At 52.5% G+C, this 23,200-nt stretch overlaps 9 protein-coding genes across 9 annotated transcripts; 4 read left to right on the top strand and 5 right to left on the bottom strand.

Moving 5' to 3' along the window:
• Nucleotides 1-2: 2 nt before the first annotated feature.
• On the bottom strand, nt 3-3,516 carry BDV14DRAFT_135889 (serine/threonine-protein kinase). The gene is made up of 3 exons (XM_073766228.1): nt 2,378-3,516; nt 1,921-2,321; nt 3-1,874 (listed from the first exon to the last, which is right to left on the bottom strand). Exons 1-3 carry the CDS (start codon nt 3,251-3,253, stop codon nt 128-130), a joined length of 3,024 nt encoding a protein of 1,007 aa, XP_073623867.1. The 5' UTR covers nt 3,254-3,516; the 3' UTR covers nt 3-127.
• Nucleotides 3,517-4,249: 733 nt separating this feature from the next.
• On the bottom strand, nt 4,250-6,043 carry BDV14DRAFT_181643 (threonine aldolase GLY1). Its single transcript, XM_073770093.1, has 3 exons — nt 5,579-6,043; nt 4,561-5,514; nt 4,250-4,508 (listed from the first exon to the last, which is right to left on the bottom strand). The coding sequence occupies exons 1-3, from the start codon at nt 5,751-5,753 to the stop codon at nt 4,402-4,404; spliced, it is 1,236 nt and encodes a 411-aa protein (XP_073623866.1). The 5' UTR covers nt 5,754-6,043; the 3' UTR covers nt 4,250-4,401.
• A 254-nt stretch (nt 6,044-6,297) lies between these two features.
• Nucleotides 6,298-8,235, top strand: BDV14DRAFT_135866 (uncharacterized protein). The gene is made up of 2 exons (XM_073766225.1): nt 6,298-6,655; nt 6,712-8,235. The coding sequence occupies exons 1-2, from the start codon at nt 6,363-6,365 to the stop codon at nt 8,072-8,074; spliced, it is 1,656 nt and encodes a 551-aa protein (XP_073623865.1). The 5' UTR covers nt 6,298-6,362; the 3' UTR covers nt 8,075-8,235.
• Nucleotide 8,236: 1 nt separating this feature from the next.
• Nucleotides 8,237-10,675, bottom strand: BDV14DRAFT_135867 (RNA exonuclease). Its single transcript, XM_073766226.1, has one exon. The coding sequence runs from the start codon at nt 10,616-10,618 to the stop codon at nt 8,447-8,449; it is 2,172 nt and encodes a 723-aa protein (XP_073623864.1). The 5' UTR covers nt 10,619-10,675; the 3' UTR covers nt 8,237-8,446.
• A 318-nt stretch (nt 10,676-10,993) lies between these two features.
• BDV14DRAFT_181640 (PICOT family protein) lies at nt 10,994-12,467 on the top strand. Its single transcript, XM_073770092.1, has 2 exons — nt 10,994-12,127; nt 12,190-12,467. Exons 1-2 carry the CDS (start codon nt 11,363-11,365, stop codon nt 12,262-12,264), a joined length of 840 nt encoding a protein of 279 aa, XP_073623863.1. The 5' UTR covers nt 10,994-11,362; the 3' UTR covers nt 12,265-12,467.
• BDV14DRAFT_181639 (putative Gamma-butyrobetaine hydroxylase subfamily) lies at nt 12,467-14,420 on the bottom strand. Its single transcript, XM_073770091.1, has one exon. The coding sequence runs from the start codon at nt 14,412-14,414 to the stop codon at nt 12,870-12,872; it is 1,545 nt and encodes a 514-aa protein (XP_073623862.1). The 5' UTR covers nt 14,415-14,420; the 3' UTR covers nt 12,467-12,869.
• A 107-nt stretch (nt 14,421-14,527) lies between these two features.
• Nucleotides 14,528-15,953, top strand: BDV14DRAFT_135840 (thiamine transporter TPC1). The gene is made up of 3 exons (XM_073766224.1): nt 14,528-14,755; nt 14,807-14,859; nt 14,931-15,953. Exons 1-3 carry the CDS (start codon nt 14,723-14,725, stop codon nt 15,823-15,825), a joined length of 981 nt encoding a protein of 326 aa, XP_073623861.1. The 5' UTR covers nt 14,528-14,722; the 3' UTR covers nt 15,826-15,953.
• On the bottom strand, nt 15,716-18,143 carry BDV14DRAFT_181627 (tubulin alpha chain). The gene is made up of 8 exons (XM_073770090.1): nt 18,030-18,143; nt 17,780-17,838; nt 17,554-17,707; nt 17,404-17,491; nt 17,273-17,344; nt 16,713-17,216; nt 16,141-16,650; nt 15,716-16,021 (listed from the first exon to the last, which is right to left on the bottom strand). Exons 1-7 carry the CDS (start codon nt 18,039-18,041, stop codon nt 16,184-16,186), a joined length of 1,356 nt encoding a protein of 451 aa, XP_073623860.1. The 5' UTR covers nt 18,042-18,143; the 3' UTR covers nt 15,716-16,021; nt 16,141-16,183.
• Nucleotides 18,144-20,062: 1,919 nt separating this feature from the next.
• Nucleotides 20,063-22,962, top strand: BDV14DRAFT_204293 (Mechanosensitive ion channel family; the record flags this gene model as incomplete). The annotated part of the gene is made up of 2 exons (XM_073774501.1): nt 20,063-20,716; nt 20,791-22,962. The coding sequence occupies 2 exons, from the start codon at nt 20,063-20,065 to the stop codon at nt 22,960-22,962; spliced, it is 2,826 nt and encodes a 941-aa protein (XP_073623859.1).
• Between the last annotated feature and the right edge of the window lie 238 nt (nt 22,963-23,200).

Below are 23,200 nucleotides of genomic sequence, written 5' to 3'. Positions count from 1 at the left end.
ACTCCAGAACGCGGCAGCAAACCAAGACACCGCCCAATACGTACCTACACTCTTCTCCCAAGATGTTGTAAGAAAATCCAATTTGATCCAGCCTAGGGTATCCCATTCCAAGTCGTAGAGCTTCATATTACTCCTTCAAGGTTGTGTTTCGCCGCGCCGGTTGTTGGTTGGCAGCGGCATCTTTGGACGTCAGAACTTTGCGTACTGAGAACCCCTTCTCAAGCTCTGGCCGCTCTCGTGTGCTGTCTCCGTGGTAGAACTCGCACTTGAACTTCAAAAATTTGTTGCGGTGGCGGTAGATCGTGATGATGTCGCCAGTGTACAGCTTGCCAAAATGCATACCTCCTTCTGGTCCTTTTTGGAGCTCGACGTCGTTGACCCAGATGCACTTGCGCGTCTTCGTAGAAAGATGAGCCATGGTCCCGGGGATTGCCATCCACTCTTGACCGGCCGCAATACGTTCCTCAAGTCTTGGAGCCCAGAAGGTGATTTCGAGAGCGTAGGCAGGGATGCGAGTGTCCAATGGTTCGGGATAACAGATACTTGCTTGGGGACCGCGGCCCCAAGAAGTCATTCGTTCTTCTAGTCGTAGGGTAAGATCAAATATAGACCCGGGTAGTGTAGTTAGTTTTCCTAGCAGAGGTCGTTCCTGACCTGGAAGCGGTGGCAGAGGCCTCGGGATCGCAACAGGCCCACCGATTTGAGTAGGGTCGGCGGGTGGTTCGAAGCCCCTTGTTGAATCTGCATTTTCAGAGATTGGCCGACCGGTCTTTGCGTCCATAGTAGTCGCAAGTTCGATGTCGAATATCACGCCCGGTTCGCCCGCTAAGTTTTCCTGCTGGCCGCCTACATTTCGCATGTTACTATCATCCGAGCTAGAACGTTCACTAGCAGTATCCGGTAAGGGCAACTCAATTCGTCGACTGAATTTGGCTGCTTTTGGGGTTGCTAGAGAAGTAGCTTGCGGAATTTCTTCCTGAGCTGCATTGCCAGCAATCTTGGTTCCCTCATTGGGTTGAGGGTCTGCTGTCTCGGTGGAGCGGAGCGGGTTTCTGGAAGTGCCAGGGTGCCACGAGTTCATGTTGAGCTGCCGGACGAGATTCTCAGCCCCCAGTAAGCTAAGTGCCGATCCAGCGATGGGGTTGTCCGGAAGGGATAGGACGGAGTTGGGGCTATCGCCGTAACTGATCATCGACTCACCGGTTGAAGAAACGAAGTCGTGGACGCTAAAATTGCCATCCTCGAATGGATCCATGTTGGCTCCTAGGGCGTGTGAACTGCGTAAAGCTGACGACGTAATTTCACCGAAAAGGCGTCTCGGAGTAGCATCAGAGATCTCGTGGTTATCCTGGGACGCTTCAATGGCCGGTAACGAGGGGTAGCGGATCTCTGGTGGAGGAGTCTCAATCCTGGGCCGTTTCGACAGAGTCGGGTCGCTGTTCTGCTCGGCCAGCTCATCTTCGAGGTCTTGATTCTCCTCAAGGGAAAGTTGGGAGGCGTCCAGGTCATCTTCAGCAGCTTCACCAATGGCAGAAAGACCATCTGAATCATCGGAAGCTAAGCCATCATCTTCATACTCGTCAACATCTGGAACATCGGCAATCCAAGGGTGTTTGAAGCAGTCTCGCTCTTTGGGCCGAAGATGAGGGTCACGATTTAGGAGTTGGGATACTAAATCAACTCCTTCTTCTGATACGTCCGCGCTGCGAAGGATGTTGTAATCAGCATATGTTGTCATTATTGTCCGCAGCATCTGCGTCCCTTGGTTATCGCCACGACCAGTATACGGCGGAATTCCGGCAAGAAGGTGATAAAGGACAGCACCAAGTGAGTACATGTCCACCGCCTGACTATAGGGAGAAGTCTTCGGTTGTCTAGTAACGGTCAGTCGGGATAATGCAATTGAAGGAAGTCACTTACGGATCGCCGACCCTTCGTCGCTTCCTAATCTCGCCACGTCGATACATGTCGTACTCGGGGTAGACCTCAGGAGCGCAGTACAGCAGCGTACCACAGAATGTTTTCAAGAATGTCTCCTCTTGAACAACCTTGGACAACCCGAAGTCCGAAAGCTTGACTCTCAGAGGGTCGTGGGATGAGACCAAGATATTGTCGGGCTTTATGTCGCGATGCGTGATGTTTCGCTTGTGAAGGTATTTCAGAGCATGAAGTACTTGTCGAGCTATTGTCCTGACCATATCCTCAGGGATTCTAACCATGCTTTGTAGATAAGTAGATAGCTCCCCGCAAGGAACGTACTCCATGATGATGTAGATCCAGCGATCATGCTCATGGTGATCAATGTACTGTACAATGTTCGGCTGTCGAGCGATGAGATTAGCAATGCCGGCTTTGCATCGGACTACTACCAACTTACATGTTTCAAGTCCTTCATGATCTTCAACTCATTATCAACCTTTCGATCCAAGACGCCATTCTTCATGAATCTGCGTTTGTCGAGCTCTTTGGCAGCAAATACAGCCCCAGTCTGCTTTGTAGCGAGTTTGTAAACCACTGCGAACGCTCCCTTTCCAATTTGCCCGGTGACATTGTAAGTTGGGCCACCCGACCACTGCATTCCGTGGGCATTCCATGACTGAAGGACGGGACCTGACAGTTGGCGTTTCCCTGGTTGCACAGTGCCGGGCTGGGCTTGTGCGATGTGTTTCTGGAGGTTCTTGGCATATACGTCCGCATGCCCATCTCTATTGGGCATGCGTACCACAAACTTGACTACGTTCGTGGAGTCATCACCGTTGACGACTGAGATTATAGAGCCGTTTGTGAGCATCCGGCTTCTCTCTTTCTCCCGTTTCCGGAGACGACATTCGTCTACAAGGGTGCCGTTGGTCGAGACATCCTCAAGCATCAGAATACCATCTTCTGTGAAATAGATGCGGAAGTGGGTGTTCGAGATACGTCTGGATGTGGGATCCGCTGCGAGCAGAATATCAGAGCGATCGCGGTTACGTCCGAAGCAGAACCCTTTGCTCGGGTCAATCACTTTGGATGACAGTCTAAGAGCGATGTCTAAAGAAGCGATACCAGAGATGCCATACTCCAAGGAGTTTTGCTGCAGTATATGCCAGGGCGCGACGCGGGCTGTTGCAGTTACGGCGTCAATCGCGAGCGCGGAGGTGGGGTGGAGCACGCAGATGACATCCGTCAAGTCCTCTTCCAGCAACCCAGAGTTACTGAGCCCCCCGCGGCGGGGATCCGTGTATGGCTGGGTCGATTCTTGAGTTGCCTCCATGCTTGGATGTTGATAAGCCAAGTTGCTTGGTTCAGCAAGTATAGCCCCCAATATGGGAGGCTGCCAGTGTCCGTGAAGACTCAAAATAAGCCTAGGATGTATGATCAACTAGAGATAATCCATATCACAGATCTGATCACGCATCAGTGCCCGATATCTTAGTACCAACAAAAGACAGCTCGCGATATTCAACGGCCGGTCACTTTACCTTATAAGAATAGAGACCAAAATTATATCTGCGTCACGTTGACTCCAGTCCGAATGTTACTTGTAGAGGGGCGCCAAAATATCCCAACGAGTGTCGGGGAAGGTGTGGCGTGTTCACAGAGTTGCAAACGATCGTATTTATAGCAGAAGGCCTTCAAAGGTGGATACGATTGGATCTGTCCCGGGGAACAGCTGGGGTGACTCCAGCAATGGCGATGGTCTGTTGTTTCCAAGCACTTGTCGTTCGACAATAGCAGTATGACATTCAAGCAAGGGAGCGACGACGGAGGTATTGTACAGGATTTAGGAGGGGCAGCGACTATTTCTGTGGAAGGTTGGTGCCTGTTAATTCATGGTATTCCAGGCAATTCACTGGAGATGGAGCTTTGACGTACACAGTTGACAAAATCCGCCTCAGCCATCCAAAACAACCAGCGAGGCTGATTGCGACGATGGGTTCAGCTTGGCAGGCGGAATCAACGGGGACGAGACAAGAGAATTTCTGAGTTGAGTCCTCGAGTCGCCGACTCGTCGTCCGAGAAACGCACAGGAAGACGCGGGAGATGGCTCAGCTTTATGAGCCTCGAGAAAAGCCCCAGGCAGAAATGAGGCATCAGTTATTTGGTTCCTGAGGCCACAACAGAGGCTGAAGCCAATCAGGCTACATGTGGACGGGGCTCACGGGAGCGGTCCATGGTTTCTTTGTTGAAGCTCGACCGGAGCCACATTTTCCCGCTCCATGCACACCTTCCTCTACAGCGTACATACTCTGTACAGTGCTAGATTTACAGTCCTTCTGTCTGTAGTCTGTAGCAAGGATAGTTCAGTCTATTCATACGTATCCGCATATGCGGGTTATTATTTCGATGAGATACACTCCCACGGCTTCGCTATTTACACATTCGCAATACGCCTGCAAACATCGAAGTGATAGAGTGCGACTACCGGCTTCCATAAGGTTTGCTGGTGTCGCTACTCTGCTGGAACTGACCTTTGAGCGCCAAATCGAAAACTTGCTCTAGGCGGCTAATAGCCTCGTCTGATACCTCTGTGAAACGTCAGAGCTTCATGATTAGATTGCAGGGTCTGGGTGCACTTACGGTAATGAACGACAATCCTGTTCCTTGAGAGCTTCAAGCCTTTCTCCTTTCCGATTTCAGCTAAGTCATTTGGACCAATCCCTGATGCTTCAATATCGAGCCACACCATGTTTGTGTGGACCGGAGCTTGCAACTTTCCTCCACGCTTCGTCCACATATCCGCAACATACTTTGCGTTGGCGTGGGTATCTTTAAGTCTTCCTTGCTGACCGTGAGCATCTGGTCCAAACGTCTCATCAAGTGCAACTCTCGCAGCTGCGGCGATTACACCACTCTGGCGAGTACCACCTCCTATTGACTTGCGGAACCAACGCGCCTTCTTGATAAAAGCCTCAGAGCCGATGATGATGCTGCCAATCGGCGCACCCAGACCTTTGGAGAAACACAAGCTAGCACTATCGAAGAGGGTGGTAAAGTCCGACAAGCTTCCGGCACCGGACACGACGGCCTCCCACAATCTGGCTCCATCCAGATGTACCTTGATATCATTCTTGTGCGCCCATTCGGTAATCCTGCGAGCTTCCTCTAGCGGCATGACCATTCCGTCCAATGTATTCTCGAGACTGATCAGCTTTGTGGGGCACATGTGTACGTTGTCGCTGATGACGACTTTCTTCTGGACATCTTCGAGGGTAAGATATGTGTTGTTCTTCGGAACGATAGGTATAACAGTGGCTCCGGTCCAGGCGCTAACACCGCCGGCCTCGTAGCAAATGATATGTGATCGGTAATCGCAAACGACAGAGTATGGAGGTTCCTTTAGATGAGTACGAATGGCGACTTGGTTACCCATAGTGCCCGACATGACCAAGAGAGAAGCCTCATGGCTTGTGCGCTTCGCAACCTCCTTTTGCAGATCATTTGTCACCGGGTCTTCCTCGAAAACGTCGTCTAGGAGGGTCGTCTGGCAGATCGCTTCGAGCATGGCCGGCGTTGGCTTGGTCATAGTGTCACCTACCGAGCATATTAATTAGCATTTAGATGACCAAGACGTGGAAGAGTACCAGATAAAACTCACTCCTCAGATCAAACTCCGCGACGCCGGCGCCATGCCATGATGTCTTTCTATTGGCTGTGTTCGACAGTGTCGCCATGTTCGCAAGAGGTCTCAATCCGTTCCTGGTCTGTAGAGAATATACAGTCGGTCGGAACAAACGCGAAAGTTGAGGAATAGGAGTGGTAAAGCGTCTCATTCAGTTTATGTCTCGCGGAGTGAATCGCGAAGAAGGAGGGGTTTCGATTTGGAGCAAGAAACGCCCTCCAAATGCCAAAGGCAGAGAGTTGCATCCATGGTCAACGCCGATGTGGGGTATCTCTGGCCCGGCTTGGTCTGCGAAGCCACCCGGAGGTTCTCCGGCGGCATGGTTGATAAGGCATATTGGTGGACTACGGCACATTTTTACAGGTCATCTATCCTGACAGACTATGCAACTCCTTATCTTATCATTCGAACCATCGGCTCTCACCTTGATGGCTCAAGCATTGTATGGCGTTTGCCGAGGGAGACCAGACGCTGGGACAAGAACTCCACCGTTGCCATTAAAACTGTTCTGGAAGGTCGAAGGAAATAAACTAACCTTGTATGTACTAGTGCAGTATCTCACTAGGCCCAGGCTCATCGTCATAAGGCCGTAAAGGGGAAAGTCTCGCCAGCGTGTCCGGGATAGTGGATGAGTCAGCAGTCCAGACTCCCCTCCGGAATCTTTTGCAGGTTCTCTCTGCAGCAACCTTGGAATGCACCGCTTCTCCCCACGACAGGTGGCCGCTCACCACGCCGGCGACCATCCAATGCTCTAACAAATATGTCTACCACCATGGATCTCTCGAAACTCACCCGCCCCGCCATCCTCTGTCAGTGCTCGCAATGTCTGAGTTCTCTCGCCGTCCTCGAAAACGACTGGGTGAAGCTCTCAAATTCATATTCCGTTGTCGCTGGGTGGCTGAGCATTCAGCTTCACCGGATCTCAATTTCGCCTGATAAGAAACAGGTTCCGCATTCATCCGAGCTTAGTTTGATACGTGGGCGCATTGTGCAGGAAATCGGGTGCAAGCTATGCAAGCAGAAACTGGGAGTTTTATGCGATTTAGACAATGGGTGAGTCTCTCTTCCAGATGGAGGCTTATTCCCCAGGAATAATGCTAATTTCTCAGCCCAAATGTATTTTGGAAGCTATCGAAAGTTTCGTTGCTCGAGATTGTTACTATGCGCACGGTTGACGCGGTATTCAATGACAAAGATGGCGTGCTCGAAGATCTCCTGTTTCCCAAGCCCAAAACACTCTTCAGGCTCGATGGCGTACCAGCCCAACCCGGAGCATTGGTGCCAACAGACTCGAACGAGGTTGCCGCGTACGATATTTCCGTGGAGCATCAAATACAACAACAAGGTGTTAGCCTTGATCACATCTCCAGCTCTGTCAGCAATCTGCATGATACAATGCACGAGCTGAAAAATGCGTTTACGGCCATGCGTATTGAGCTGAACGGCCCCAGCCGCCTCCCCAACGAACATGATTTCGCAAACCCGAACTTCAACATGGTCTCAACGGTATTGAAGGAATTGAAGTCAAAGGCAGATGAGATTGAGAAGTTGAAGCTGGAAATCGAGGCATTGAAGTTCCGCAATAGATATGTGGAGGAACACACGGCAAGGCAGGCCTTGCCAACATTGACCGTCGAAGCACCTATCCCAGAGGTCGCATCTCCCGGACTCCTTCAGGGAAGCAGAAAACGGCCATACCCTTTCCCAGAGCACTACCAAGGCGGCCGCGAACGACCTGTTGCAGACTCCTTCGATGACCCAGGCGATGAAGACAGCATGGTCGATTTCTCTCTAGAAGAGACGAGCGCACCCTCCGTCAGAGTACCCTTGAAGACCAACGGAACAGAACCCGAACCACCCCAAGACCTATCTTCCTCCAGATCCCCTCCTAGACTCCAGATCGAGGTCGGCCATACGCTCCACCACACACCACCCACTCTCTCCGCCGATGAACCTGCCGCCAAACGTCAGCGTCTCTCCTCAAACGGCACCGCCAGTAGCGGCGCCAAAAAGCCACGAGGCCGTCCCCCCCGCAAATCCCTGAGTCAAAACACACAGCCCGACACAACCTCAACCACAACCACCAAGTCCGTCCCTCTAAACGAGAACAATGGCAACAACACATACCCCCCAACCGACCAAAACCAACAGCGAACTCGCTCACGCAGCAAACGCGGCCGCTCGCGCGCCTCATCCCCAAATACCCGCCACAAAATCTCAACAGAGAACCCCGAAACCAATGGCGAAACCCCATCACAACAAGATATCCCTCTCAACAATAATACACCCCCACAACCAACCACACACCCCGTCGTCGAACTCGGCAAAAAGAACACAACGAACGGCGACAAGGGAACAACCAATAAAGTCGAGATGAACGAAAAGCGCAAAGCGCAATCCGCTGCACGAGATCATCTGGCGAAATTGGCTATGCAGCGCGAGGAGGCTATGGATACTGAGGAGGCAAGATAGGTAGCGATCTACCGTATACATTCTCTTAGCTCTTCCATGAGCCCGTTTCATATGTGTCTAGCTAGCTGGCTTATATAGACTCACTTTCACTTACTTCTATGGTGTATAAGTACCTACTCAAATGATGAGAGTTGGACCCTTCGGATGGAATTATTGAGAGTAGCATAGGCTTGACTGAGCCTTTCCATGTTCTGATTTTTTCGTAGTGGTAACAGCACTATACGGTGTATATCACAGGGTATCCTATATGCTTAACACACATGCAAGGTATCAAGATATCCGGATCCAAATCTACACGAACATCAACATCAACATCAACACCGTCTCAACATATCCCCTATCATATCAGGTTCTCAGCTTTACGACCAGGCATCACTTGACACACATAAACCCACATCCCTCCCTCGCACGCTCACAGGCCCTCTTGAGCGCCTGCTCCTCCGCATCCGTCCACTTAACCGTCAACTCATCCCACGGCTTCTTAGAGCCATATTCATCGCGGAAGACCTTATGCATAGTCTGTAACCGAGAAACTTCCCTCGGGTCGCCGGTGCCTGAATAAACGACGAAAAGCGTGCAGGGCGGGAGAGAGTCATAGATCTCTTTTATGCGGGATGTTGTTTGGAAAAGGATTGCTGAGAGGGGTTGTGATTCGGAAGAAGAGCAGTTTTCCGCGTTGATATTAATCGATGTTGATTCATTTGCGTTGCGAGGGTCAGGGATCCGGTTACACCATCCGCGATGGATCTCGAGTTCTCGCATGCGCGCCCAGGTGAAGTCGACTCCTGCGCCGGGAATGGATGCGTTGAGGAGGTTGCCGTTTACGGCGGAGGAGATGCCGGTGACTACTTCGGAGTCGTTCGTGCAGCCTATAGCGACGGTTGCGCTTGTGCCGAGGCCGCGCTCGGGGGCGCCCCAGTCGACGACGGCGCCTGTACGGCCGTTGCCTTCGTCTGCTGGTTTTCCTGGTGCCGTATGTCTGGCTAGACGCTTGAAGATGCTCTCGTTCGAGGCATCGGATGTGCCCCATTGTTCGCCCTTCTCGCACTTTTGTTGCACGAGCTCGAGCACGGCCCGGGCGTCTTCGATGGAGTCGTGGCCTGTTGTGCCCTTTTGGATTTCCTTGCCGAGGTATTTCTGACAAAGCCACTTTAGGCTCGAGCGGAGGGGTGGACCGCGCGGGTGGGGGTAGAGGAAGGTAGTGTCGACGATGAAGGGGTGGGTGAGTTTGAGGGCATTGAGGTCTGAGTTCAGAGAGTGGCCGACGAGGATTGAACGGGGGGTTATGATGGTGAGGAGCTTTTGTTGGATGTCTGCGAGGGTGGTGATGACAGGGTCTAGCATCTCCTTTGTGATGCCTGAGAACCGGGTTAGGTAGTCGATGACGGGTAATTTCGGCTTTACGAGCTCGTCGAGTACAGTCTCGCCGTCCCAACGGAGTATGCTGACGCGAGTGAGCTCGGAATTGCCGCCCTCTGTGATGCACATCTCACAGTCTATGGCGAGAACGTCGCGCCCTGCTGTCATGCTCCCTTGTTGGATCTCGGATTCGGGGACGTCGCCATCTTTCAGGCTTTCAACCTGGGTGTCTACCCATCCGTCACTTGCAGACTGGCCAAGCCGTTTGCGGGTCTCTTCAATAGCCAGTTTCTCGTGCTCGGATGTCGAAAGAGCGGGGTGTAGAGGATACTCGTTGTCCTTGAGTTCCCCAGCGGGACTGATATAGTTTGTGATGGGTGTTCGCTTGGAGATGGCATTCTTGTCAACTCGAGCCGGTTTCGGGCCCTTCGTGGTCTTCTCTTTGCTCTTGGGCAACGGTGTCATAAGAATGGCTTGTAGAGGTGAATGAACTTTGTTATACTTCGTATCACCTGGGGCCCGAATGGGCCAGGCATGGGAGAAGACGTCGGCTAGTGGCTGTAGAGGCTCGGGGACGTCGCTGCGGGATAGAGGGCGAGGGTTGTGCAGATGAGACCGGTCCTCCGCTGGCAGTCCTTCTTTCCATCTCGCAAAATCCGAAGCCCTTGTATCTTCCGTATCTTCGGCGGCTGTATCCTTGACTTCTATCTCCTTCGGCGCATCCAGCGGTATCTTTCCTTCAAACATCCCCAGCTCCAGGCCAGGGACCATGAGGAAAACAGCCTTCCGGAGACGAGTCACGTTCTTGACAGCTACCCATTGCGGCGCAACACCATCCGCGAAGCTAAATAGGAGCAAGTTCTGGAGGTCGGCAATGCGAACAGGCGATTGTAATGACCGGTTGTCAACGTAAGTGAGCGCAGGGTATTTGACCTTTTCGCCATTTAGTCGCTTCTTCTTGGTAGGGCGTTTGTCGTCCATACCGTCTTCCGCGTTGTTAGACGGGCTATCACGGCAGTTATCCGGGAGCACAGCCGCAGAAACAGAGCTGTCATTCTGCTCGGCGTCGTTCTTTGACAGCAACGAAAGAGTCTGGCCTAGTCCGAATCCCTGCGAATCGGGGTTCGTGATGACCGGGGCTGGATCATCCGAGTATTCAGGATCCGACTGCTTGCGCTTTGGCATTTCTGCAAGTAAAGCGGCTCAATTGCCCTTGTCGAACGCGCTTCTGATGCAAGCAAGACCCTGTGGCTGCCGACTGAAAGATCTCCGATCGGGCAACTTTTGCGGAGCTCACGTGATCATAGCGCAAGTGATCGACTTGTTTCAATACGGTAAACTATCGTATGCATCTGCGCTGTTATCTGATCCTGGGTTTTACCCCCACGACGCTCGCCTTGATCGATCACCTCGGAATGAATTCCGTCAACCTTTTGGTCCATAAGAGAATGAGTACAGTATGCGATGCTGCATCATTTCAGACCGCTAGTTCCGCGGAAGGTGGCGATGAATCTTCCATTAGCTGCGTAAAGCCAGGTTGGGTGTAATAATGGTGTAATCGGGATACGTCCCCGGGGCGAAAAAAAGGTTGTGATCCGCGACCGGAGGCGAGTTTGGCCGCTTATCAGATCGAATCGTCATTTCGGTTTCTCCTCTCGTCTTCCTACTTCATCGTGTCGACAGTCTCCCAATTTCCATCCCGTCAATCCCTGTCGCTTCCTTCTGCGTACCCTCCTTCGTACATTCCTTCGTCCCTTTATATTCCTCGCTCACCTCGCCTTCTTACTGTCCTCGCCCGCCTCTCGAGAACGATCGCTCTCGCTTCTCCGGCATTCCGTTTTCCCCCGCCGCTCTCCAATAATCCCACCACCACCCCACATCACCGAGAGAAAATCAGTCGCATATTACTTACACTCACAAGCTCACAACATGTCGACCCTCCTCGAAATTACCTCGGAGGAGAGCTTCGGCCCTCACCTCGCCTCCATCCCGCCCTCAACCCTCATCGTCCTCTACTTCCACGCACCATGGGCAGCCCCCTGCGCGCAAATGCGAGCCGTCCTCTCCGCCCTCGCCTCCCAATACCCCGTCACCAACCCGCCAACAGCTACCTTCATTAGCGTCAACGCCGAAGAACTCCCGGATATCTCGGAAGAATACGATGTTACCGCCGTCCCTTATGTTGTTCTCATCAAGGAAGGCCGCGTCCTCGAGTCGATCTCCGGTAGCGAAGCTACGAGAGTCCGCGACGCTGTTGAGCGATACGCTGGGTCCGGAACGAGCGGAGGTGCCGCCAATGGCGCTGGCGCAACTACAATCCCACCTGCTTTAAATGCCGTGCCGAGAGAGGATGCGCCGGCAACAGCTACACAGGCGCCTGTGGCGGGCTCTGCTGGTGGCGCTATCGGCGCACCCGCATTGACGCCTGAGCAGAGCAAGGAAGCACTATTCGCCCGCCTAGCGGAGCTCGTTAAGGCTGCGCCAGTGATGCTTTTCATGAAGGGAACACCTAGTGCGCCGCAATGCGGTTTCAGTCGGCAGCTTGTGGGGATCTTGCGTGAGCGGAGCGTGAAGTACGGATTCTTTAACATTCTTGCCGACGAGGATGTACGGCAGGGGCTGAAGGAGTTCGCGGACTGGCCTACTTTCCCGCAGTTGTGGGTTGGTGGAGAGTTGGTTGGCGGGCTAGATATCGTATGTTTCCTTTGCTCCATCATTACTGACTGCTCGTCGTTACTGACTGGTATCTACTACAGGTCAAGGAAGAACTCGAGAACGACCCCGACTTCCTCGACAGCTTCTCAATTAACAAGGCTACTGCTGCTGCGTAGATGTGCCAATGCATGCAGATGGGTAATTTCAAAAGACACACGGGCACTTTATGAACTTTGCTCTCGTCACTTTTTTCTACGGTATTGAGATGTTTCTTAGATTTATAGGATTAAGCGATGACTGTTACGGATGAGTTATCGGCCTGCCCGAAACTCAGATACTAAGTTGCACCTACGTAGCGTATGTTGAGGAACTCTATAAGTCAACCATATGCTTAGCTCTAAAACGCCAACGCCTACTCTAATGTGAGCGGCATTATGTACAAGTAAACCAGTAGAACTGCTCGATTCTCCCCAAGGACCGCTCATAAGGCTCATGTTCCGTAACACCAGTAGTATACATTCAAGCATCGTCAAGTTCACTCTAATTCCTCCTTCCAACAACCTAACGACCGCTGTCTCCGCTCCTTGGAACTTTCATATTTTTCAAGAGTCCCGCGAAGGTTTTCAGGCTCGAAGAGATCGTCTAGAGTTCCCCGTCGTGAGGTGGCAGTGCCGGACTCGGTACTTGCTGAAGATTGGAGTTGGGGTTGGGAGAACTTTCATTGACTGGGAGTGGTGCTTCCGGGCTCCTCTTTGATCTCGCTGGACTCCGGAGCTGACTGCTAGGCTTCAACAGATTCCTTGTTCTCCCCGGGTTCGGTGACTGTGGGGGCAACTGCAGATTCGCGAACTCTTGCTAGGAAACTGGAAAGGGGCTCGTCACTGTAGAACTTCCATGTCCGCTGATCCTTGCGCTTGCGGACACGGAACTGAGACTGCACGACGTCTTCATCGAGGTAAGCGCCAGCGAGCCACCGCTCGCCCTCTGACGTGTCGAACCCACGACGGGCATGGGCAACGCGACGGTTCTCGAAGATAACGCATTGGCCCGGTTGGAGCTTCAGCTCGAACATGTGCTCTGGCTTTTCGAGCTGGTCTGCAAAGTATGCAAGGGCGTCGATTGCTAGTTTTTGTTCTGCGGGGTCTTTGGGGTCGTAGCTGTCTGGTGCGTAGAGGGGCGCTTGGAAGGGAGGCGAGTAGTTGACTGCCTGAAGTCGGCTACCTCTTGCTTTATTAGGCCCTTTCTCGAAGACAGGTCGCCAGTACACGTAGCGGTGGTCCTTGTGCATGTATTCGTACGGCAGCCAGAGCTTTGTGAGGGCTTCGTAGTAGGCGCGTTTCTGCTCGTACATTTTCTCGGCGACCCAGAATGTATCGCTGAAGAGGGACTCTCCGCCGTCGCATGAGTTTTGAAGACAGTGGAGGAACTGGAACCCCGGCGCTTCTTTCATGTACAGGAGATCCATGTGGAAGCCAAGGAACTGGTTGGTGTAAGCTACATTCGTAGCCTGAGGAACCGTACGGACGTCCCATGTTGGCCCGTAGAATGTGTTTCGGAGCGGTCCTATACGTGTCGCAAGCTTCTCGACCATCTCCCGCGAATCGGGGATATCTTTCACAAACAGAAGGCCCGTCTGGGATAGGTAGGCCAAGGCCCGTGTGAACCGCTCGGTGTCATTCATGTAATCATCGAACGAGATCCATGGCTGTAGATCTTCCATAACGCTCTTGTTCCAGTAAACACGGCTCCGTTTGGGGCCAGTTGGACTTGAAATGGAGAAATCGGCGGAGGGAGCAAAAATCCGTCTCCATGTGTATCTTGAAACATGGTCTTCGCCGAACCCGGGAGCATCGGTCATCCACGTCGCTTCCAACTGACCTTCAGACCACCTCAGTGACTTGGGCTTGATGGTGGTGGGAACATCAGATAACCGGAAGTTTCGTTGCTTGGAGTGCTCGTCGATGCACGTCTTACATTCACAAAGGTCACGAAGTCGGAAATAAGACATTTTCGCGGTTCTCCCATTTAGCTTCAGTTTAAAATCGTTATTACCCATCTCGAGAAATGTTGCGTTTGACGAGATATCTTTCTCGAACCTGCGCGGAGACGATGTGAAGGACCGGCGGTTGACACATTTAACCACAGGGCTCGCTGTTATCCGGCCATATAACGAAGGGGTTGTTGGCGTAGTTGCTCCCCAAAGGCGCATTTGCGCGCGGAGCAAGGGACGAGCCATGGCGACCAGAACCCCAACAACGAGATGCGGAGTAGTGAAGATGGAGAAGCTGGAGCTTAGGCGTAGATGAGTTGTCCGGCGCAAGATCATGCGTTTTCCATCCAACCGAGGCTGCTGCAATCTGGATTTTTACCGTATCGTCACGCAATTACCGCTGTGTATTTTTGCTCTTACTGCTATCGCCTCTTATCTCCAAGAACAGATTCCAGACCTTCACAATCTTCAACGGTCAATTGCTTCGCTATTGGCGTTCCGGTCGCCCTCAAACAACTTCCACTTCGCGGCCTATATCATTGGATTTCCCCGCTAAAAAAATACCCTCGTTCGATGACCGAAGCCACTACGCGCATTTTCTAAAGATCTCCGCCTCGCCTCCGACCTCCACATCTATCACATGCATGTCTGCCGGCGGCGAACACCTCAAAGATGAAGTACGCGTCTACCATTTGACCCCGCCGGAAGCCCGCTGCTAACAAAACCAGGGCACACGCCGACAAGTCGTCCTCGCTGGCGGGATAGCAGGCCTCATCTCAAGGTACGTCACTCTCACACCATATCCCCCCCTTCCAACCAAACCCAACTAACATTCCTCTTTCCAAATGCTAGATTCTGCATAGCCCCCCTAGACGTCGTGAAAATCCGCCTCCAACTCCAAATCCACTCCCTCTCCGACCCGTCCCTATCCCCCAGACCAAACGGCCCCGTGTACAAAGGCACCCTCTCCACACTAAAAACCATCCTGCGCGAGGAAGGTCTACCGGGATTATGGAAGGGCAATATCCCCGCGGAACTAATGTACGTCTGCTACGGCGCGATCCAATTCACGACGTACCGCACGACAACACAGCTCCTTGCACAGCTTGACCCGCATCGTCTCCCGCAGCCAGTTGAGAGTTTTGCGGCTGGTGCGTTCGCGGGCGGTATTGCTACGGGCGTGACGTACCCGCTTGATCTTTTGAGAACGAGATTCGCGGCGCAGGGGTCTGGCGAGAAGAGGGTTTATGGGTCTTTGCTATCGAGCGTGCGTGAGATAGCCAGGCATGAAGGTGCGAAGGGGTTCTTCCGGGGTTGCAGCGCGGCAGTCGGGCAGATCGTCCCGTATATGGGTCTTTTCTTCGCGACGTACGAGACGCTCAGGCCTGTAATGGCCGCTGCGCCAGATCTCTCGCCTATTCCGCTCCTCCCTGGGTCGGGGGATGCAGCGGCGGGTGTGGTTGCGAGTGTTTTTGCGAAAACGGGCGTATTCCCGTTGGATCTGGTGCGGAAGAGATTACAAGTTCAGGGCCCGACGCGGGCGCTATATGTGCATCGGAATATACCGGAATACAGGGGTGTGTTTAATACGATGAAGATGATATTTAGGACGCAGGGGGTGAGGGGGTTATATAGGGGGTTGACGGTGAGTTTGGTCAAGGCGGCGCCGGCGAGTGCAGTGACGATGTGGACTTACGAACGGGCGCTAAAGCTCTTGATGGAGTATGAAATTGCTGCTGATTCGTGAGCTTACTGTGGGCAAAATACATAGACGGATAGATCTTTGTTTTATCATGTTAATCAAATACCTAGACAAGGTTGGCAGGTGGGCAGGGTACGGAAATACTACGGTTCGGCGTTAGGTGTCATGCTTGAATAGAATAGTGAGAAATATATTCATTTGTGAACCACGCGGTTGACCGGCAGGAATCTAGCGTTTTGAGCTATTGGGAGAATTAAAGGGGGACGAGAAAATCAACGAACGCTAGGCTTAAAAGAAGGGGGTTGTCGCAAGCAAAGTAATCAAATAAACAGTAGACTTTGACAGAGACTCGAGGCATACCAAGAATTGAACCAGCCAAGGTAAGGCGCGGAGCATCTGCTGCCTAGTACTCGGCTTCCTCTTCGAACTCTTCAATGTTGTCGCCGGCGACTTCCTCGTAGTCCTTCTCCAGGGCAGCCAAGTCCTCACGCGCCTCGGAGAATTCACCTTCCTCCATACCCTCACCGACGTACCAGTGGACGAAGGCACGCTTGGAGTACATAAGGTCGAACTTGTGGTCGAGACGGCTCCATGCTTCGGAAATGGCGGTGGTGTTGGAGAGCATGCTGACGGAACGGTCAACAGGGGCGAGCTCACTGCCGGGAACACGCTCGGGCTTCTGGTAGTTAATGCCCAACTTGAATCCAGTAGGGCACCATTCGACGAGGTTGAATGAGGCCTTGGCCTTGAGCGAGGCAATGGCCTGGTTGCAGTCACGGGGAACACAGTCACCGCGGTAAAGGAGGGCCACTGCCATGTACTTGCCGTTGCGGGGGTCGCAGACAACCATCTGGTTGTTAGGTTCAGCACCTACATTCGGAGTTAGTCATGCTCGCGCGGGACACGAAGAAAAAGGAATTGTTTATACTTACACTGGAGAGTGAGATCGTTGACCTTGAAGCTCTCGTGAGAGGAGCGGTTGCTTGAGATGACAGGGGCGTACGAGATCAGGGGGTAGTGGATACGAGGGAATGGCACCAGGTTGGTCTGGAACTCATTCAGATCCACGTTGAGAGCGCCATCGAAGCGAAGACTGGAGGTGATAGAGCTAACAACCTGAGCAATCAGGCGGTTGAGGTGCTCGTAGCCAGGACGGGGGATATCCAAGTTACGACGGCAGATATCGTAGACAGCCTCGTTATCCACCAAGAATGTGCAGTCGGAGTTCTCGATAGTGCTGTGGGTGGAGAGGACGGCGTTGTAGGGCTCGACGACGGCGGTGGACACGCGCGGGGAGGGGTACACGGAGAATTCCAGCTTGGACTTCTTGCCGTATTCAGTGGAGAGACGCTCGAGCAAAAGGGCACCGAAACCGGAACCGGTACCACCGCCAAAGGAGTGGAAGATCAAGAAACCCTGGAGGGAGCTGCAGTTGTCTAATGGGTGTCAAACGTGAGCAGGTGAAGCCATGTATGGGCTTCATTCAACTTACCGACAAGACGGCGGACGCGGTCGACAACGGTCTCAACAAGCTCCTTTCCGATCGTGTAGTGACCACGGGCATCTGTGGTATATCCGTTAGCGTGTCTCCGGTTAGATTGGCGTTCATTTCCTGGAGTATACAGTTGTTGGCAGCATCTTCCTTGCCGCTGATGAGCTGCTCGGGGTGGAAGAGCTGGCGGTAGCTTCCAGTACGGATCTCGTCAATGGGCTAACAAAGTATCAGTAAAAACTGAAACTTCTTCTGGCAGGCCGAACTTCAGATTCACATACCGAGGGATCGAGATCAACGAAGACAGATCGGGGGACGTATTTGCCGTTGCCTGTCTCCGTGAAGAAGGTCTCAAAGGAACCACCCTGGTTGACCTCCTCGCCCTTCTCGGGGTCAAGACGACCATCGGCACCGAGGCCGTGCTCAAGGAGGTACCTAAACAACAGACAAAAATGATGAGCGTGTGTTGCCATGTTGATGTTAAGGTAAAAAGCGGTGAGGACTTACAGCTCCCAAGCACTGTTACCCAGCTGGGTACCGGCCTGACCGATGTGAATATGGCAAATCTAAGAAATGATCAGCAATTGATGATATCGTGGTTTTCGATTCAGTAAAAGCGCGGCCGGTCACGATAGGGCTGGGGTTGGGTAGGCAGCTTGTAGTATCCGCCGACCCGACATTCAGGGGAGGGGCTGTCAACGCGTAGTGCGGGGGGGAAGCAAAAGGTAAATAAAGCAGCAGGGGAGATTGATCGTACCTCGCCTCTCATTGTGGATGATTGATGCGACGGTGATAGTGAGATAGGAAAAGACGAACAATTCCCAGGCAGACCTCAAGCGGACAAGAGGGATAAGTTGGAAGTGTTGTTGGCGAGTGGGGAGATGGGAAGGAGAGAAAGACTAAGAGGGTCGGGGTCGGGATCATCTTGGTTGGTTAGGAGGGGTTCGTCACTAGCCTCAAAGAGAAGGGATTGCACCGCCAATCACCACGCTACTGTGGCTGTTGACCTGGCACTTCTTGTGCAGCAGGTCAGCAAACAGCTTTACATTTTGCTTAGCAGGTCACTTTAATTATCCTGGTATCTTTGGAACGACCGTTGCGACTCAGTAACTATGCTTTGTTGCTGAGCTCCACCACGTGCGGATTACCGTGGAATGCGGGACTCGATCCAGTGTCAATGCGCATCGCCGCATAGGCCATGAGTGTCAGTTGGAGAAAAACTCCGTAGTCGATCAAACACGGATAACCGAGTCAATTGATGTCATCTTAGTGCTATGTACTATACTGCACCTGTTGAGACGGAGCATTCAATTTATCGCAGCTGCATCGCAGCATAAATCCAATTGTGGCCTCAGGCCCGAAGCCTCTCGGGTTAACTATTGAGTTACAACGGGTTGATCACGTGTTTGACAGCAAGGACAATGAAATTTAGCACTCGGCGACCGGGTTCCCCTGTACCTTTCTACAACAGTGTATTGGCTGTCAAGCTTGAACAACTCAGGTTCAGAAATTTGTAATGATGTTTATGAAAGCTATATATAGCCTTGAGACAACCTCACGGCTTGTGGGCTACTACTGAGTCAGGGAACTGTGGATCGCATACTTTATGCATAGGAATTGTGCACGAGACTGTGCTTACTGTACAGTGGAGTTGTGCAGTGATGTAACCTCGCGCCAAGACCCTGGAGTCTGAGACTAAGGATGCTTCACCCTGCTTTGATTTTGTTTCCACCAGGCCTAATTGTCTGGAAACAACCCGGTTAGTTGACACGCATTTATACTTCCTCTGCACCACTCAGAATGAACATATTCCGTGCGACTCGACAGCGCGTGGAAAGAAGCAGCCGTCAGTGACTGCCGGGAGTGCCTGGGGTGGCGTTGCTTGGCATTCGCCACCCAAGAGACGCCGCGTACGATCGTTTGAGATAGACCGTTCGATTGGCTCCAGATCCAAGCACCATTACGTCGGTCGGCGACAACCTTCCAGTCTCGCTGTGAACCACATGCGTGGCCCGAGGACGAGCCGACAGCAGTGCACAGCCTGCACAACACCCGAAGAACCAGACAATGCGAGGGCCAGACCAATCGAGCTCCAGCCCATGGCAGAGAGATCCAAGCTGCTTATAGCGAGAGCCATCAAATGAAATTTAACGTTCTGGAACCGAAAATCTCGGCCTAGGCTCCACCAGATGAAACTGGGCCAATGCTTCACCTCCTAATGGCGATCGGCTACGGCGCGCTTGCCTCGATCTTCGGTGTGTGCTGTGTGCTGCAGTGCGAGTCGTGCTAACAGGGAGTTCCGATCGATCTCTGAATCTCGTTATTCACAATCTCATATCACGCAAGGATCCCCTCTCTCTAAGATTTCACTATTCTTTCAGACTCTGGTTGAGCGGGAGCTTGATTGAGCCTTTTACCAAGACGCCCAGGCCTCGAGAGCGAGTAAGTATAAGAGCCACTCTTTCGGGAGCTTCCCCACCCTCATCTCCGTTTGTCTCGCCTCTGACCCTTCGCTGCTGCTTTGCGCTGTCAATCTTTTTCTCCTGCTTCCCTCCCTGCATCATCATCATTTCAATTCCCTGTATCTTCTTTGTTTCGCTTCTCGTCCTTACTCCATCGCTCATTCTCCTCCTTTCTCTCTCTTATTTTCCTATTTTCTACCTAATCAACCTTCCTGTCGTTTCCCTCACTAATTACGATATACTTTGAAAGTCTCCGCACCTCTCACATCCCATCGACAGCTCTTTCTACTAGTCTACCTCACGTCGGCTCGTCTGGCCCGGTGCCACCATGTCGACTCCCGTGAAGGAGATACCAGAGCCGTCGTATCCAGAGCCTGAGAGAAGAGGCAGGGCTGGGTCTAGTAGCGATGGCTCTTCCCCAACAATCGACGAAGATCGCTACCATCATGATGGCTCGCGACCTCACTACAATGAGGGTCCTTCCCGTCACCTTCAAGTTGATACCACCTTTCAAGATTTCGACAAGACAAGCCGTTCACCGTCGGCTGCGCGCGAGCAACGGATGCGACTCGAAGATGATCTCGCAGTGCTTGAAGCCGAGCGAGTAGCTTCGCGCTCCACTCAACATACTGAGAAGGACGCCCGAAGCAACGGCGATGCTCACTCCCTGAACCGATCCCGTTCGCGCAGGGCCGAAGACATCGATGAGTTTGACGAGGCTACAAATCCATTGCACGAGAAGGCTGCAGTCTACAACCCGCCCGAAAACCCTTCTACTGGGATCTCCAAGTTCGTCAAGAAACTCCACGAATCTAGCTTCATCGTCCGCTACTTCACTTACATTGTGCCTCTCGTTCTGATCCTTCTTATTCCACTGCTCGTTGGCGCTCTGGCCTTTCCTGACGCAAGTGTCGGTGGTGTCGAGTTACTCTGGTTCTCAGTCTGGTTGGAAATCGTCTGGTTGACATTGTGGGCCGGAAGAGTATGTCTCAAAAGTCCCTCGCTGTTCCCCCTTGTAGTCTCGCCCCATGTGCATAAGCTTACGTGTGGTGATAGATTGTTGCGAAACTCCTGCCTGGCCCTATCAACTTGGTTGCCAGTATCTTCACCAACAGCTCAAAGAAATGGCGCGACGTTGCTATACAATTGGAACTGCCGGTTACCCTCTTTCTCTGGTGGTTGGGAATAGAGATTTCTTTTCTGCCCACCATGAAAAACCACCATGTTGATGGCGATTCTGGTACTCACAGCTGGGAGAACACCCTCAACAAGATCATTATCTCGATTTTCGTTTGGACTGTCCTTAACCTCGTCGAAAAGTTTCTTCTCCAGCTCATTGCCATGAGCTTCCACCGGCGAACATACTCAGATCGTATCGAGATCAACAAATTCCAAATCGGCAGTCTGACCAAGCTTTACGCATTTTCTCGGGACAAAATCACCGAAACGGACGAAGCCTTCGAGGAGAAGCAAGACAACTCTGGAAGTGGTACGAAGACCCCCTTGCAGTACGTTGGCAAGGCCCGAGGAATTGCTCTAGGCGCTTTGAACAAGGTCGGAGATGTGGCTGGCGCGGTTGCAGCGGATTTTACTGGTCGGAAAGTCAACAGCAGTAGCCATCCCTCGACAGTTGTTCTGGCTCTTCTTAGAACAACAAGTGGGTGTCAGACCTTGGCTCGCCGTCTCTACCGGACATTCGTGCGTGAAGGTTTCGATACAGTGTTCCCAGGTGATCTGAAGGAGGCTTTCGATGACAATGAGGAGGCTGAAGCCGCTTTCAGCATGTTCGACAAGGACATGAATGGTGATATCTCTATGGAGGAGCTCGAGGCAGTCTGTGTAGAAATCGGCCGCGAACGCAAGGCCATCACTGCATCTTTGAAGGATCTCGATTCGGTTGTTTCCAGACTCGGCAACGTTTTTGAGTTCTTCGTCGCCGTCATTGCTATCATTGTCTTCTTGACATTGATCTCGACCTCTGCCGCTGGTGTCCTTACTTCCGCTGGTTCCAGTATCCTCGCTTTGTCTTGGCTCTTCTCCGCTACCGCTCAAGAGTTCCTTCAGTCCGTTGTTTTCGTCTTCGTCAAGCATCCGTTCGATGTTGGTGACCGTGTCACCATCTATGGTAACTCTGGTGATGCCGGTCTGGGTGATGACTACTACGTCAAGCAGATTTCGCTTCTCTACACTGAGTTCAAGAAAATGCAAGGTCACATCGTCCAAGCTCCGAACAGTTATCTGAATACTCTTTTCGTTCTCAACCAGCGGAGATCTGGAGCCCTTGCCGAAGCTGTCCCCATTGTTATCAAGTATGGTACAACCCTCGAACAGATGGATGCACTTCGCCAGCGTCTGCTTGAATTCGTCCGCAGTGAACGTCGTGAATTTCAGATGAACATTCTTACCGAGTTGCGATCAGTCACCGAGAACTTCTCCGTCACCCTTAACGTTGTTTTCTTCTACAAGTCGAACTGGCAAAACGAAGGTCTCCGTCTGCAACGCCGCAACAAGTTCATTTGCATGCTCATGGTTGCCCTACAAGAAATTGGTATTGAAGGACCACGCATGAACCTCCAAGGTGCCAGTGTTGATATTCCGTATCACGTTGCTGGCTACCCCCCAACATACCAGGCTGCAACCGCTGCCCCAGCTAACGATAATGGTCGCCCTCCCGCTACCCCATTGAGCGAAGAGCAACACCACCCCGGTAACAGCCCAGCGACCGCTCGTCGCCCCTCTATCCTCCGCAAGGGTATGGTTACCGCCAATAACCGAGCTCGTGGCGTCTCGATCTCGAGAAAGCACGTCGACTTCTCGCTAGGTATGCGTGATATCTCAACAGAGGACATCATGGGCGACGTCTTCGAAGCACGTAGCCCCGCCACCGAAACCGCAGTCCGCCAGGTGATCGCCGAGCGCCGCATCCAGGAAGAAGAAGCAGAGCGTCAGAGCCAGGAGTCCGCCCGTCGACGTCCCTCCGCTAACACCTCCCGCTCCAACCTCGCCGTCCCCAACAACAACAGCGAACCTCGCCGCTCCACGGAGTCCGGCGGCGGAGCCAGCCTAGCCTCCGTGACCCGCAACCGCTTCTTCCGCACCAGGTCCCACAGCACCCAACAGCACGACCTCATGGAGCAAGGCCGGTCCTCCGAGCAAGGTCCTTCGTCGAGTGCTCAGATTCGCTCGGTCTCGCCTTCCTCTCAACACCAGAACGAGAAGACGCAATGAGTTGATGTTTTATCGCGTGCTTGACCTTACTTGCATGCATACATAGATTGCTCGTGCTTTACCCTTCTTCCTCGCTTTGCTCTCTACCCTCTCCTTGCGCCTCTAATACCCTTCCTTGAATATATTGCCATATATCACTCCCTTTAACTCGCATCTCGACCTCATACTCTGCATCTACTCTCGATTCTTTGTTTCCACATAAGCCATCGAGCGCTCCTTTCCTTGACTCATACACCAT

This window comes from Aspergillus stella-maris (assembly GCF_047715825.1).
Source record: "Aspergillus stella-maris strain CBS 113639 unplaced genomic scaffold BDV14scaffold_72, whole genome shotgun sequence".
Taxonomy (NCBI): Eukaryota; Fungi; Ascomycota; class Eurotiomycetes; order Eurotiales; family Aspergillaceae; genus Aspergillus; species Aspergillus stella-maris.
This window is presented reverse-complemented; position numbering and strand designations above follow the sequence as displayed.

Coding starts and splice junctions, on each gene's coding strand:
- BDV14DRAFT_181643 (XM_073770093.1), bottom strand. CDS start 5,753: ATGAGACGCTTTACCACTCCTATTCCTCAACTTTCGCGTTTGTTCCGA. Junction 5,515..5,578: donor CGCGGAGTTTGATCTGAGGA/GTGAGTTTTATC, acceptor TATGCTCGGTAG/GTGACACTATGACCAAGCCA. Junction 4,509..4,560: donor CAGGATTGTCGTTCATTACC/GTAAGTGCACCC, acceptor GACGTTTCACAG/AGGTATCAGACGAGGCTATT.
- BDV14DRAFT_135867 (XM_073766226.1), bottom strand. CDS start 10,618: ATGCCAAAGCGCAAGCAGTCGGATCCTGAATACTCGGATGATCCAGCC.
- BDV14DRAFT_181640 (XM_073770092.1), top strand. CDS start 11,363: ATGTCGACCCTCCTCGAAATTACCTCGGAGGAGAGCTTCGGCCCTCAC. Junction 12,128..12,189: donor TGGTTGGCGGGCTAGATATC/GTATGTTTCCTT, acceptor TATCTACTACAG/GTCAAGGAAGAACTCGAGAA.
- BDV14DRAFT_181627 (XM_073770090.1), bottom strand. Junction 17,708..17,779: donor GGTAACAGTGCTTGGGAGCT/GTAAGTCCTCAC, acceptor TCTGTTGTTTAG/GTACCTCCTTGAGCACGGCC. Junction 17,345..17,403: donor GGAAGATGCTGCCAACAACT/GTATACTCCAGG, acceptor GATATACCACAG/ATGCCCGTGGTCACTACACG.
- BDV14DRAFT_135889 (XM_073766228.1), bottom strand. CDS start 3,253: ATGGAGGCAACTCAAGAATCGACCCAGCCATACACGGATCCCCGCCGC. Junction 2,322..2,377: donor TCATGAAGGACTTGAAACAT/GTAAGTTGGTAG, acceptor ATCGCTCGACAG/CCGAACATTGTACAGTACAT. Junction 1,875..1,920: donor CGACGAAGGGTCGGCGATCC/GTAAGTGACTTC, acceptor GACCGTTACTAG/ACAACCGAAGACTTCTCCCT.
- BDV14DRAFT_135840 (XM_073766224.1), top strand. CDS start 14,723: ATGTCTGCCGGCGGCGAACACCTCAAAGATGAA. Junction 14,756..14,806: donor GCGAACACCTCAAAGATGAA/GTACGCGTCTAC, acceptor TAACAAAACCAG/GGCACACGCCGACAAGTCGT. Junction 14,860..14,930: donor ATAGCAGGCCTCATCTCAAG/GTACGTCACTCT, acceptor TCCAAATGCTAG/ATTCTGCATAGCCCCCCTAG.
- BDV14DRAFT_181639 (XM_073770091.1), bottom strand. CDS start 14,414: ATGATCTTGCGCCGGACAACTCATCTACGCCTAAGCTCCAGCTTCTCC.
- BDV14DRAFT_135866 (XM_073766225.1), top strand. CDS start 6,363: ATGTCTACCACCATGGATCTCTCGAAACTCACCCGCCCCGCCATCCTC. Junction 6,656..6,711: donor TTATGCGATTTAGACAATGG/GTGAGTCTCTCT, acceptor CTAATTTCTCAG/CCCAAATGTATTTTGGAAGC.